This window comes from Muntiacus reevesi, chromosome 5, assembly GCF_963930625.1.
Source record: "Muntiacus reevesi chromosome 5, mMunRee1.1, whole genome shotgun sequence".
NCBI lineage: Eukaryota > Metazoa > Chordata > Mammalia > Artiodactyla > Cervidae > Muntiacus > Muntiacus reevesi.
Window position 1 is genome coordinate 23,521,638 of NC_089253.1, and position 16,052 is coordinate 23,537,689.

Consider the following 16,052-nt stretch of genomic DNA (forward strand, 5'->3'; position numbering starts at 1 on the left):
TGAAGAAAAACTGTATTAAGTTGTTCTAGAAATAATTTATTGGATCTTTTTGAAAGTTTTTTTTAAAGAAGTTTAAATTACATCTGTGTGCTGTTTCCACACACTTACTGAAACACCAGAAATCAGCCTTTGCCAAATCTAAATTATACAAAATTATCTACTTTTTGAGAAGGATCAACATACAAATCAATTATCAACTATGTGAATGTGAGTATGTCGACTAAAAGACTTATCCACTTGCAAACCCAGGGTTCTGTGGGCTCAAACCCATGTGATGGTCACAGGCTCTGACATTTTAGAACATCCAAGTGGTTGAGAAAAATAAACATTTAAATATGTAAAAATGATATGCAAGAGGTTTCCTAATTCAGAAAAGCAAAAATAAATTCATAGATAATAAAATAATTAAGTAGAAGAAACTGGCACAGTATCATTGGTTAAGTATAGTAAACCACTCGTCTAGATGATCGGCCAGTTAGGTGATGCATTCCTTTTTTTGCTTGTTGATCTCAGTTCTCCAATCAGGGACTGAACCCGGGTCACAGCAGTGAAAGGACCAAGTCCTAACCACTGGACCATAAGGGAATCACCTGCATTCATTTTTTAATTCAACAGATACTTATTGAGCTTCTACTATATGCCAGGGCACAAGACAGTGGTTAATAAAATACACAAAAATCCTTTTTCTTCTGGAGTTTACATTTCTGGGTTAATTATATTGAATAACGAACTCACACATTGACAGGAATAACATTTTTTAATGAAAATAACTTTTTCAAAATAGTAATGACAAGAGTGGTATTATATAACATGTTTACAAATCTCCATTATCAGGTTTAGAAGAGCACACAGCTGGATCATCGTCGTGGCTTCTGCATTCAGTCTGCTATGATACACTGCTTTGATTGCAGTACATGAAGAAAATATGTGCTATGTGCCTAGACACTCAGTTGTGTCCAACTCTTTGTGACCCCATGGACTGTAGCCCACAAGGCTCCTCTGTCCAATGGGATTCTCCAGGCAAGGATACTGGAGTGGGGTGCCATTTCTTCCTCCAGGGGATCTTCCCTATAGCCTCATATAATCTTCAATACTAAAGCCAAACAGGACCAATAGTTTATCCTTTGAAAGAATACTTGTTAACATTATGCAATTTGGTGCTGGTGGAGGGTATACTTTTAGCTCATTGAATCATGCAGATCTTCCAAGATCGACATGTTTTATTATACAGCATCAAAAATCAGTTATTACACCAGTTACTGGTTCACCCTATGTGACCTCCAAATATGACGCCTTGGCATAAAGAGTATTTCAAGATGAAGAAATCTGAGAGATGGCATGTGAGGGTAAGAGTCTTTTTTTTTCTATTTGCTTGTCTGCTTGACTTGTTGCTTCTCAGTTAACAGCTGAACTGAAACCCACAGTGTCCAACAAAGGCCGTTAGAATAAACGTAGATTTGTTCTGGTGATTTCTTCCATCTTCAGGAAGGACTTCCTAGGCTTCCCCTGAAGCAGGTCATAACACCCTCATGTGAGAGGTGCGCTCCCAGTGCCCAGAGGAAACACACATCCTTACCTCCGAAGACACTGGGATACCAGGAGGAACCCGATCAGTCAGGCCTTGTGAAGTGTCCCCGTCTCCTAAGCTCAGCTCACCTTTGTCCTGTGATGTCTTCTCAAGACCTCCCACTCTTCATTCAGCCTAACATAAAACCACTTGGATTTCTTTCTTCAGGTCTTCATTCGCTTCCTTGTGAAGGCTTGTGTGTCACATAAAAACTTTTATTAAATATATCCGTGTGCTTTTCTCTTGTTAACCTGTCTTTTGTTAGAGGTCTCAGTTGAGAACTTCAAGTGGTAGAGGAAGGTTGACCTCCTTTCTCTCATTTATCTCAGTCTGAAAGAACTGGGAAGCTGTCAAGCCCTTGGTGATGGATACATACTTTCCAAAATTCTAACTTTAGCTTAAAAACTGGAAACTAGAAACAAATTCTATCAGTTGTCTTCACTTGAAGTGATGTCATTTTTTTTCTTTCCAGGACAATGTCTGTCATAGTTTTCTTTCCAAGTAAAAATGTTTCATTAAAAAAGTGGCCAGATCAGCTCCCAACTCAGTCATACAAATGCTTTCCCGGAGACAGATACTGTTATTGTCATATGGAATAAAAGTGCTTTATTAGCATATCATACAGAACATTAACAAGATGAGTACTCAAGGGGCAAGATTTAATATAACTTGTGTTTTTTTTTTCATCGAGGACATTTTAAATAGAGTATATGGCAGTGAAGAATACAATGATTATTCATATAGTTTGGTGCCTTGATCTGTGCTAGACAACCAGCAATTTTATCCCTGGTTGCTTCTGTACCATTGGTATAAATATGAATACAGTGAAAAAGGCAAACAACACCTTAGTACTACTGCAAAGTTTGAGAACCAGTGATCGAGGTAAAACATTGAAGGCAGCTTGGACCAGCGTGGTGTAGTGAGGCCTATTTTGGTTCTGGACATATTTTGAAGGCAGGTTCTGTAAGACTTGCTGCCTAAATTGGATGCAGAGTGAAAGAAAGGGGTCAAGGATGTGTCTCAGTTTTCTGTCCTAGTGAGATGGAGGAAAATACCAGGGTTTAGAGAAGATCAGAAATTCAGTTTTGAATGTTAATTTGGAGATGCCCAGGAGGCATCTATATAGACATGTTATGTGAGAAGTTGGATATAGACTGTCATGGTGATAGTTTTAGGAATCATCAGTGTCTTGGTATTTATAACCATAAGTCTGGATGAAATCACCAAGGGAGGGAAGATGGACAGAAAAACAATTCCAAGACTAAGGTGCCAACGTAAAAGGTGAAAAGAAGAGAAAAAGCCAACGAAGGAAACTGAAGAGTGGCCAAGAAGGAAGGAGGAGCGTGGGGAAGCCAAGCCAAATGTTTCCTGAAGGGTGACCATCAGCATTGAGTACTACTGCTGGGGCAAGTAAAACCAGGGCTGAAAACTGGTCACAAGCTAACTGGATGAAACTGGCAACATGCAGTTCACTGGTGACTTCGATAAGAGTAGTTTCAAGGGAGTTGAGGCAAAAGTCCTGGTGAAGGTGGGCTTAAGCAAAGAGTTGCACACAAATGTTCACAGCAGCTTTATTCACAACACCTACAACCTGGAAACAATCCAAGTGTTCGCCAGCAGATGAATGGATAAGCAAAACAGCAGAATTCCATTTATAAGGTGGAATATCCAGTACTAAAAAAACATACTATGGACACACATCAACGTAGATGAAACAAAAAAGACTATGCTGGAAATTAAAGTACATACTACATGATTCTATTTATAGAAAGTACTAAACCAGGCACAACAAATTTATATTGATAGAAATCAGATTAGTGTTTGCCTAGGGAGGGGAGTGAGGATAAGTGTTGACTGCAAAGTGGCACAACTTTTTGGTACTTAGGAAATTTTTAAACTATTAATAGGGGTGCTGATTATAGGCAGACATTTATTAAAACTCATTTTCCATACACTTGGAGCTTGTACATTTTATCATACATATACCTCAACTTGTTGTTCAGTTGCTAGGTCATGTTCGACTCTTTGCAACTCCATGAACTGCAGCATGCCAGGTTTCCCTGTCCTTCACTATCTACTGGAGCTTGCTCAGACTTGAGTCTATTGAGTCGGTGATGCCATTCCACCATCTCATCCTCTGTTGCCCCCTTCTCTTCCTGCCCTCAATCGTTCCCAGCATCAGGGTCTTCTCCAATGAGTTGGCTCTTTGCATCAGGTGGCCAAAGAGTTGAAGCTTCCACATCAAACCTTCCAATGAATATTCAGGGTTGGTTTCCTTTAGGATTGGCTGGTTTGATCTCTTTGCTGTCCAAGAGACTCTCAAGAGTCTTCTCCAGCACCAGTCCAAAGCATCCATTCCTCAGTGCTCAGACTTCTATGCGGTCCAACTCTTTATAGTTGTTTAAAAGAATGGGAAGACAGAAAACAGTGAACACTGAATCCTTTCTGTGTAGTCTCAATGTAAAGGGAAGGTAGAACTGTGACAGCAATGGGAGGTAGAGTGGGAGTTGAATTTTTTTTTTTTTTTTTTTTTTACTGTAGGAGAAACAATATGCTTTCTAAATACTGGTCATATCTGGACAATGGCTCAGACAGTAAAGAATCTGCCTGCAAGGCAGGACACCCAGGTTCGATCTCTGGGTCAGGAAGATCCCCTTGGAGAAGAGAATGGCAATCCACTCCGGTATCCTTGCTTGGGAAGTCCCATGGACAGAGGACACTGGTGGGCTGCAATCCATGGGGTTGCAAAGGACTGGACAAGACTGAGTAACTTTTCACTTTCATGCTGATCATGGAGCAGCAGAGGGAAAACCTGGTGACACAAGGAGGCATGTTGAAGGAGGATCTGAGTGACTGAGGGAGCGGGTTGTGAGGCACAGGGTGAGCAGCTGGCTTGGCCAGAAGTGGTCAAAGTTCACTCAGTGGGAAACCCGTACATGCGCATCAAGGTTGGTTGGGGAGTATGGTACGGAAACCTGTTAAGTTCTTCTCAGACTGGCTTTATTTTCTTGGTAAAATAGGAAACAAGGACTTGAGCTGGAAGAATGAGGTTTAGACTACTGTTGATTACCTTAATTTTAAATAAGTCGGTTATAGACAAGCTTTATGTATGTATTTAACTATACTCTAGATGTAAATGAATCTTAACCATATTTCATCACTCTGCATGGAAAAGTTTACCCTTTCGGCAAGGAAAGAGACACAAGATCATTAAAAACACATATACTCAAAAAGCAACACGGCTTTGGGTTTCCCTGGTGGCCCAGTGATTAAGAATCCACCTTCCAACACAGGGACATGGGCTCAGTTCCTGGTCCGAGATTTCACATGCTGAGGAGCAACTAAGTCCATGTGCCCCAACTACTGAGCACGCACACTGCAAGTACTGAAGCCGGCGCACCAACAGCCTGCGGTCCACAAGAGAAGCCTGCGCTCCACAACAAAGAGCAGCCCCTGCACGCTGAAACTAGAGAAGGTCCATGAATAGCAACGAAGACCCAGTGCAACCACAAATAAATATAAATGAGCACATCTTAATAAAAAAAATGCAACATGGCCTTATCTGATAGCTGGGAAGGGACTTCACATACCTTCCCAGGATGCCCAGTACCTTAGTACAAAAGCAACGCCACATTTTAGGCTAAAAGCAAGCAAGGAAGGCATCTAGGAGCCCTGAGGGCGTGTTGAAAAGCACTGATACACGGCTATTCCCCCAACTGTCTTTCCTAAGGTTGACAGTTTTGGGCCCTAAGTCTCTTAAAAATCCAGAGGTTAATGAGCTGCATGCAAATTCTTTCAAGCTCAAAAGTCATTCATTAGCTGCCTCTGCTTGCAGCTTGTGGGTAAGATTCAACCATCTCTGTGAAAATTTGCCCATTTCTCTAGTCTTTAAAGACATCAGTCTCATAAATATTAATACTGTAATTTTAGGTACGTCTTGGTCAATCCTCAATGTCTTCATAAACGGAAGGTCTCCGTATTTTAAGAAATAGTCCTTATAAGCTATAACTTATTGTATCTTCTCTGTCATAGCTGTTAGTGAGTCATATGAAGAAATATGATTTCTAAAATATTGCCTATCTCAGGTTCAGTAAAATTTCATTTACCGAAATGAGCACCGTGGTGGAGTTGGCTCTGGCCTGTAGTTCCCCAATCTAATAGTAGACAACACTTGACTTCAGCTGTATCTTACTTACCTAGCCTTTCATAACAGGCTGAAACTCCATGATAGTAACTGCATAAGAGACATGCATTTTGAGATATGTCACTACACAGAAGAAGTCTGAATACCTGGACGTTTAGATTTGCTAGGTTCAGCAGCTTAACATATGGCCAGCAGAAGCTAAGCAGTGCCCCACCCTGCTTTAGTTTTTCCTGCTGAACGAATGCTCTTGGCAGCACTGTCACCCTACTTCCTCTGCTTGATAGCATGATCAGTGAGATTGGTATGTGTGATCTCAAATCCATAAGGTCACACAATACGTTCTAAATATTCCATTCTAAGAAGTGATAGGGGTAGAAAGTTGAAAGACACAGGTGAACCAGACTATAATCTAGATTAAGTGATAAGAAAGAAAAAAACTTGACAGAGCCAGTATTACTTATCCACCTCCACAGAGGAATTATTGCCAAGTTATCTGACAGCTCCCTGATTCACGTTGAAGTGTGTTCCCAGCACTTAGGGCTACTCACTGGACCACCTTGTCTATGCAATGCCGTACACCTGCAGTTGTTTTCTTGGAACACTTCTTCCAAAGTGCTCTGTATAGAAAATACTGCTCTATCAAACAAGAGATGACTATTAACCTTGGATGAACCCCACACATTATAACATTAGTTTTCACAAAGGAAAATAGGAGGAAAATGTATTTTCTTAATGGGAATAAGATTCTTGGGACAGAGCGAACTGCTATCTCTAAGTGCCCATCTGCCACAGCAGGAGAGAATGCTGTATTTATCACTATAAAGAGCTATGAAGTACTTATTTTCTATAGCAGTTTAATGGCTGAAATTCTAACCAAAGAGTTAATATTCAGACTCTCACATCTCAGAAAATGTTCAGGTACACAAATTAGGATGTTCCAGCCTGGGGAGGCTAACCAGGAGGAGAATATCAAAAGAGACACAGGCTGAAAATCCCCTGAAAATCAAACAAGACTTTTAATAAGAAATCATTTTTGAGAAGTACTTTTTTAAATAGCAAAAAATACTTGTTTTACACTTGTAAGAAAGAAAAACAAATAAAAAAAATTACATGTTTTTCGGTTACTTTAAAAATGTAACGGTAAATTTTCATATATGGTAAATCTGACATATATACGTGACCACTAGACAGCTAGTGGGAAGCTCCTGTGTAAATACCAGGAGCTCAGCTCGGTGCTCTGTGATGACCCAGTGGAGGGGTACAGGGGATGGAAAGGAGGTTCAGGAGGGAGAAGATATATAGAGAGCTGATTCACATTCTTGTACAGCAGAAACTAACACAATGTTGTAAAGCAATTATACGCAATTAAAAATTTTAAAAATTAATGGTAAATCTTACTTTTGATGCATCATCCCATTACTCAAATTGCTACATGAAACACCCTAGACAGAAATTTAAAGTATTTTCAGTTGTATTAGCAGCAGTATACATTTCCAGTAGTGGCCAGAATCCAAAATCCATGGTGAAAACAAGCTGGCTAGTTTGGCTCAGTGAAAAAAGAAACCATGCTTACAAGGAAGGAAGACTTACATTAAGGTTTGACATACCATCGCTTGAAGGGGTTATTTTTCCTATTGCTGGAAGTCTAGTTTTCTACTGAAGACCAGAAGGCAGTTTCTTCCTGATGCATTTTTTTTGCTAAATAAATATTAAATTCTCTTGTAATCATCCCACTCACTCACACACTATGGTAGTATCTTATAAGGCTGACAATTCTCAAACTTATCTAATGTAGATGCCACTACAGTCTTTGGAAGGGGTCCTTGACTGTATGATGATGATGATGATATCACTGAGCATGGACTAAGTGTTTTCTATGTGCCAGGAACATAGAAGTTGTTGAACTGCATCAGTTACATTTCAGTAGTTGAAATGTATCAGCTGATGAATTGGCACATTTATGGAGGAAGAGAGAGGCTAAGGAACCTATGATCACACAGCAAGGAAGAGCTGCAGCCAAGGCTTGCCGAACTGGCTCCGGAATTCATGCTTCCCAACACGATGCTACGCTGCTTTGCGTGTGTCTTGTGAACATGAACCAGCTGATGAATGGAAATGACCCATGTGATCCACCTCTCCTTAAAATTCCTATTTTCTTAAAAATGATTGCTTTGCTAAGACTTGTTTTAAGTGCTTCTAATTTTGTACAAGGCTTTGGTATGTGGAAATGTCACTTTATAATACTAATGGTTGTTGTATACGTTTATTTGAATGTTTTCTGCATTTCACACTGGGTCAATAATTGTAAATGACACAATTGCATAGAATGATAAAAGTATATTAACAGTTACATGTTTAACTTTGTACATAAATCGTTTGAAAAAAGTATTAGTAAATAAATACATATTTATCCCAATCTTTAAAAAATTTTTTGAAATCTAGGGCAAATGTATTGAAACTAGATGTCCTGGGCAGTAGTAGAAAACTATATGACTGAAGAATATTTGCAAAGAGAGAAGAAGCTAAAAAATGACAACAGAATTATACAACAATCAACTAAGCTGTCTTCAAATACAGTTTATATGGTCTCTTCCACATTTAGTCCCTTGCACTTGCGCTATAGTACCCTGATATTCTAGCAGATACAATTAAAACTATTTCTCAGAAAGGAAATTTCAACAAAGTGTGTAATACCTTGTGCACAGTTACTAGCTTCATAAAACATTATCCAAGTAACAATCAATTACTAGTGGTTAAAATTTATAGTAAGAAATTATTAAAAACAACAAAACATTATACTCTGTTCCAAATTTAGGCCAATTTGAACGACTTTCAGTACAGCTGAACCCAACACAGGGATTACATTTTGTTAAATCTCATTGACCAGACTTTCAAAAATGTGATTACAGACGTGGATCAGGAGGATCATTCCCTCCGTAGCTGAATTATCAGATTCAAAGATTCAACATCCATGTATTCACATAAGCTTCCTCCACCACTGCCCACCCCTCCCCAGCCATAAAAGCTGCAAATTAGTTGGCACTTTTGTAGCCTTTTTACTGGAGACCATAAGTTTGAGTCCTATTGTTCAATGTGAGGGTCACAATGAGAGAACGTGGATCTTTCTTATTCTTGTGCACTGTGATTTTTCCCTTCAAGGCTTCACCTGTAGAAGAAAGCCAAAAATTGTGTTTCAGATTTCAAGGAATACAGTGTAGCAGAAATGCAACATGGTACACTTAGTATTGATACTTCTCATTTTTTGTTGTGAGATGCTTCACTTTTTTTTTAACTTAAAAATTTTCAGGACAATTTTCTGTTTAATTTTTGAAGAAAGCAGATGTAACTTAGCTAGCATGGGTGTCAAACGCTTGTGAAAAAGCACAACTACAGTGGTCACTGCGGAGTTGTGGGCTGTTTATTGGAATCCTCAATATGAGGCACTGCGGTACACCCTGGGCATATATAAAAAGACATGGTCCCTGAACTCAAAGCGTTCACAGTTCAGGGCAAAGAAAACAGCAGTACTGACAATTATGCAACAGGTCTACTAGGGTATGCTGACACAGAGGACTGGGGATGGTTGGAAGGCAGTAAAAGGCAAGGTTTCACAAGAATTAATTCACATGCTAGCAAGGTAATGCAAAAAAATCCTTCAAGCTAAGCTTCAACAGTATGTGAACTGAGTACTATCCAGATGTACAAGCTGGATTTAGAAAAGGCAGAGGAACCACAGATCAAATTGCCAACATCCACTGGGTCACAGAAAAATCAAGAGAATTCCAGAAAAGTATCTACTTCTGCCTTATTGACTATGCTATAAAGTCTTTGACTGTGTGGATCACAGTCATAAACTGGAAATTCTTAAAGAGATAGGAATACCACACCACCTTAACTGCTTCCTGAGAAACCTGTATGTAGGTCAAGAAGCAACAGTTAGAATCAGATACGGAACAATGGGGTTCAAAATTGGGAAAGGAGTATGTCAAGGTTATATATTGTCACTTATTTCACTTACTTGCAGAGTACATCATGCGAAATGCAGGACTGGATGATGAAGCACAAGTTGGCAAAGATTGCCAGGAGAAATATCAACAACCTTAGATATGCAGATGACACCACCCTTATGGCAGAAAGCAAAGAGGAACTAAAGAGCCTCTTGATGAAAGTGAAAGAAGAGAGTGAAAAAGCTGCCTTAAAACTCAACTTTCAAAAAATGAAGATCATGGCATCTGGTCCCATCACTTCATGTCAAATAGATGGGGGAAGAATGAAAGCAGTGTCAGATTTTTTTTTGGACTCCAAAATCACTGTGGATGGTGACTGCAGCCATGAAATTAAAAGATGCTTGCTCCTTGGAAGAAAAGCTATAACAAACTTAGACAGCATATTAAAAAGCAGAGATATTACTTTGCCAACAAAAGTTCCTATAGTCAAAGCTATGGTTTTTCCAGTAGTCATGTACAGATATGAGAGTTGGATCATAAAGGCTGAGTGTTGAAGAATTGATGCTTTCGAATTGTGGTGCTGGAGAAGACTCCTGAGAGTCCCTGGGACTGCAAGGAGAACAAACCAGTCAATCCTAAAAGAAATTAATTCTGAATACTGACTGGAAGGGCTGATGCTGAAGCTCCAACACTTTGGCCACTTGATATGAAGAGCTGACTCACTAGAAAAGACCCTGATGCTGGGAAAGACTGATGGCAGGAGAAGGGGACGATGGAGGATGAGATAGTTGGATGGCATCACCGACTCAATGGGCATGAGTTTGAGCAAACTTCAGGAGATAAAAAAGGTTAGAGAAGCATGGTGAGCTGCCGTCCATGGAGTCGCAAAGAGTCGGACATGACTGAGTGAATGAACAACAAAGGGATAAACTATCAGAGGACTACAGCAGCCAGGACAGAAGAAGACTGCTGAACACTCAGGATGATTCACTAGAGACTCCAGGTTACATTTTAGCGTCAAACTACCCTAAGAGTAAAGTCAACACCAGTCCTCCCTAACAAAGCTTTAAAACATTTTCTGTAAAGATCAAGGTAATCTTTAAATAACTTAACTGTCTGCCTAAGCAAACTTCAACGCTTTTAAAAGAAACTAACCAAAATCCAAACATTCAGCAAAACAAAATTTCTAGTGTCTGACATTCATTTAAAATGTCTAGATATTTAAATAGCTGCAAATTGAGGCTTACAAGCAAGGGGAAAAAAAAGTTACAGCAATAACAAAAACACATTTAGGCATATCTTAATTAACTTCCTGAAAACCAGTGATAAAAACAATAATCTTTAAAACTTTCAGAGGGGGAAAAAGAAGACTTGTTACATATAAAAGAAGAGAGAAAAGAGCAACCTCAAAATTTTCATCAGCTAGACACATTTTTGCAGTGATGAAAGAAAACCTATTAAGAATTTGATATCCAGCAAAAATCCTTAAGAAAATGAAAAATTAGAACAAACAAGTTATTTTTTTTTTCAAAGAAACAAAAGCATTCTTTTCCAGGAGGCCTGCACTGTAAGAAATGTTAAAGGAAGTTCTTTAAACAGGAGGAAAACGACACCAAAAGACACCTGAATCTACACAAAGGAATAAATAGTGCTAGACTATAGTAAGTATTTGGTAAATAAAAATGTTTTTCCCTTTTGAAAACTTATTTAACAGATACAAATCTTAATACATTTAAACATATAGACATCATACAAAATATGTTCTCTGACCAAAACAGAATGATAGTGAAAATCAGTAAATCCCAAAATATTTAGAAATTAAACAACAGATTTCTAAATATTCCACAAATCAGGGACTTCCCTGGTGTTCCAGTGGGTAAGACTCCGTGCTTCTACAACATGGGATGAGGATTCAATCTCTAGTCAGGGAACTAAGATACCACATACCATGTGGTGAAAAAAAAAATTTCATAAATCAAAATAAAAATCAAGCAGAAAATTAGATGACATTTTGATTTGAATGATTATGAAACCAACATATAAAAATAGGTGGTCTATAACTACAACACTGCTTAGATGAAAAATTGTTAACTTTATTTTATTTTATTTTTTTTTTGGAAAAGAGTAAAGTAAAAAGTTTATTGAAAAGTACATGCAGAAAGGCACATGGACTAGCTCAGAGATAAAGTCGCCAAATTGTTAACTTTAAATGCTTATATTAGAAAGCAAAGAAGACAGACACAAAGGTCTTCACTGGGGGAACTGTATCCAACATTTAAGGAAAAATAATAACAAATGTATAAAAAACAGAGGAAGGAATACTCCCCAATTCATCTTTTGAGGGCAGCATTACCCTTATGCCAAAATTAGATAAAGTTATTTGAAGAAAACGACAGAGATATATATATCCCTCATGAACAAAGATTCAAAAATTCTTTGAACAAGAGAAAAAATGATTGCATCACACAAATGTAAAAAAGCCTCTAACAAAGTTAATTTCTAACAACTTTCAGCAAGCTAGGAATAGAAGGAAACGTCTTTAACCTGATAGAGAAAATCGATGAGAAACTATAGATAACATCATTATTAACTGTGAAAAACTGAATGGTTTCTTCCTAAGACTGGGACTGAAGTAAGGATCTAATTCTGACTGCCTCTAATTAGTATTCAATCGGATGTCCTAGTCAGGGCATTAAGATGCAGAGGAAGGAAAAAAATACAGATTGGGGAAAAGACGGTAAAATGGTCTTTATTTGCAGGCCATATGGTCTTACACATAGAAAATTCTTAAGCATTATGCAAAAAAAAAAAAACAAAAACAAAAATGGAAAACAGCTACTAAAACCCTAAAAAGGTTTAGCAATCTCAGGACATAAGATTAATATAAAAAATTAATTCCCCATTGCTACACATGAGCAATGAAGAATTAGAAACTGAAATATAAAACAGTAGCATTTATAATAGCATTGAAAAAGCATACAATTCTTGAGATAAATGTAACAACATATATGCATCATTTAGTTATATCAAATTATAAAACACTGCTAAAGATGATTTAAATAAATGAGACATTTTGTTTGTGGATGACACTCAATACTGTTTTAAGATGTTAATTTTCCCCAAAGTAATCTATAGATTCAACACGGTCTCAATCAAAATCCCAGCAGGACTGTTATTTGGGCAGAATTGACTTTAAAATGCATATGCATATTTAAAGAGTCCAGAATAGTGAGAGAAAAGAATAAAGCAGGAGGATTTATATCATCTTACAGTGTCTTACTGGTGTAAGAAAAGAGACACAGATCAAGGAAACAAAGTTCAGAAACAGACATACATACATGGTTAGTTAATTTTTGACAGAAGAGCCAAGGTATTTAAATGGGAAAAGAAAAGTCTTTTCAAGAAATGATGGTGAAACAAGCTAATATAAATTTGGAGAAAGATGAATATTACTTTTAAAATCAACATGAAATAGTTTATAATCCTAAATGTACAGGCAAAAATATAAAGCTTTTAGAACAACTGTATAGGAAAAGCTGTGACGTTAAGAGTAGCAAAGATTTCTTTACTTAGGCCACAATAGCACAAAGTTCAAAAGACCTTAAGAAAATGAAAGGGCAAACTAGGACTGAGATAAAAATATCAGCAATGCATATATCTGACAAACAACTTGTACCTTATAAAGATTCTTATAACCTAGTAAGATGACAACCCAATCAAAAATTGAGCAAAATATCTTAAAAGAAACCTCACCAAAGAGGACATACAAATGACCAATAAACATATGAAAAGATGCTCAACATCATTAGTCATGAGGTAAATGCAAATTAAAAACACAGCTGTCACTACACACACTTAGAATGACATATTAAAACATATTAAAATGACTCCTCTTTTATGTAAGTGTCGACAAAGATGTGGAGCAAACAAACCCACAACAATGTAGGAACCTTGAATAGTACAGTCACTGTGAAAAAGTTTGCCAGCATCTTACGTACTAATTACGTATTAATTAATTATGTATTAATTTTTACGTATTAATCTTAAGTATTTATTTATCATAAGACCCAATAATTCCACTCCTAGGTATCTGCCTAGGAGAAATGAAAACATATGCTCACACAAAAACTTTTACAAGAATGTTCATATTAATTTAATCCATAATGGCCCCTAACTGGAAACAATCCAAGTCTATCAGCAAGTGAAAGCATATGTACATTACAGTAAGTCCATACAAAGAAACATTATTTGGCAATAAAAAGGAGCAAATTACTGATTCACAGATGCACTTTATTTTTTTAATATTTATTTATTTGATGGTGCAGGGTCTTTAGTTGCAGCATGTGGGCTTTTTTAGTTATAGCATGTGAACTTTCACTTGCAGCAAGCGGGATCTAGTTCTCTGGTCAGGGATGGAACCTGGGTCCCCTGCATTGGGAGCCTGGAGTTCTAGCCATTGGACCACCAGGGAAGTCCCCACAGATGCACTTTAAAATATGCTAAAAGCAAAGAAGCTGGAGCATGCTCTGTAAAACAACTTTGATATAAAATTCTAAAAGAATACTAATGCCTTAATATTATTAATAGTAATATAATACATAATGACAGAAAGCAGATCAATGGTTGTCCAGTCTGAAAACTGAAGATGGGGATGACAAACTGCACAAGGGATCAACAAGGAAACTTATTAGGGTGATGTAAATATTCTATATCTTGACTAAGGTGGAACATACATTTGCCAAAATTTATTAAACTGCATAAATAAAATGTGTAAATTTTTACTGTATGTAAATACAGAATAAAGTGTTTTTAAAAATGTGATGGCTTAGGAATAAATTCATAGATAAATGGAATAAAGATTCATTATATAGATTCAGTACATTGTAATTGGGGCATTTTACATCACTGAGGAAAGAAAGCAGTCAACAGAAATGTATAAATATAGTAACACAATATTTCTTATTATGAAAAAAAGAGAAACCAGAAGGAAAAGGTTGATGATTTGTTTATACAAAAATGAAACGAAACAAACAAAAAATGAAACAAATTCTATAAAGCAAGATACTTTAAAAAGGCATAAAATGTGTTCCATTTTACATTTCAGCCATCTTCACCAAAATTTGGATGTTATTAGAATCCAAGTAACAACAGAAAAAGAATGAAAGAAAACGGGGACCACCACCCACCAGTATCTGAATGCTCTGATTTACACTTTGGTGATTATCAGTAGTAATGCTATTATTTCAAATGTTTAACCACCATCTAAAAAAATTATTTGATCATTTTATTTAACTCAGTGGTTTTCTTGTTGATGTGCCCCAAGGGTAGTTGCTCTTTAAGTGGCTTTCAGTTCAGTTCAGTCTCTCAGTCGTGTCCAACTCTTTGCGACCCCATGAACTGCAGCACGCCAGGCCTCCCTGTCCATCACCAACTCCCAGAGTTCACTCAAACTCATGCCCATCGAGTCGGTGATGCCATCCAGCCATCTCATCCTCTGTTGTCCCCTTCTCCTCCTGCCCCCAGTCCCTCCCAGCATCAGGGTCTTTTCCAATGAGTCAACTCTTCGCATGAGGTGGCCAAAGTACTGGAGTTTCAGCTTCAGCATCAGTCCTTCCAATAAACACCCAAGGACTGATCTCCTTTAGGATGGACTGGTTGGATCTCCTTGTGGCTTTAGACATTTTAAAAATGTTAAGCTGGCTTGTTTATAAATGTCCTATTCGATCCTTAGTGTAGAGTCAAAATGGAAATGTTCCCTGGTGCCTATAAAGCAGGTTATCAAATACTGCATTTCAAGTTAAAAAATACATTAAAAAAGAAGAAAGTATTTAAGAGGTTTATGTATTCCTTAACTCAAAATACAGCTCAAGATGCACGAGTAGCAGATAATTTTGCTAAATTTTCACAGAAGAAAAATTTTCAGCATCAATATGAAATAAAATGTTTAAGTAATTAAAAAGTCTTAACACTGTCTTATAAGCTGATATTGTAATTTTCATGTTTTAAAACAAAATACAAGCAAAATAACTTTCTGTAATAGTTATTTTGTAACCTTAATTTCAAAATGGAAATGCAAAACAGTACTTATTTAAGTTAATTATACAGCATGAAGGGTCACAGTAATAAACACACAGTTCACACTGCTGCACCCACTTCAATTGTTCAAGCCTGGCTAAAGTGCCAAAGGAAAGGGCTATAAAGCCAGTAGAGATAGGAGTAATTAATCAGTGTCAAATAGATATGAAATGACTGATGTAGTTAAGTGTGTAAACTGGCGAGTGTTGCAAAGGACCGTCTCTACGCAGCCAAGCTGTACGCCTTGTTTTATCATCAGCAGGCGGCGGTTAGTACACCAGAAAGCATCCCTGCAGCGCAATCAAGAACAAGACTGATT

At 37.4% G+C, this 16,052-nt stretch overlaps 1 protein-coding gene across 1 annotated transcript in view; it reads right to left on the reverse strand.

The window, feature by feature from the left end:
* Positions 1-6,708: 6,708 nt before the first annotated feature.
* PRMT3 (protein arginine methyltransferase 3) overlaps positions 6,709-16,052 on the reverse strand; it is a 124,188-nt gene continuing 114,844 nt past the window's right edge. Inside the window, exon 16 of the mRNA XM_065937233.1 lies at positions 6,709-8,877. Within this exon, the coding sequence (XP_065793305.1) occupies positions 8,768-8,877 (110 nt within the window). The 3' untranslated portion in view covers positions 6,709-8,767. The remainder of the gene's footprint in view (positions 8,878-16,052) is intronic.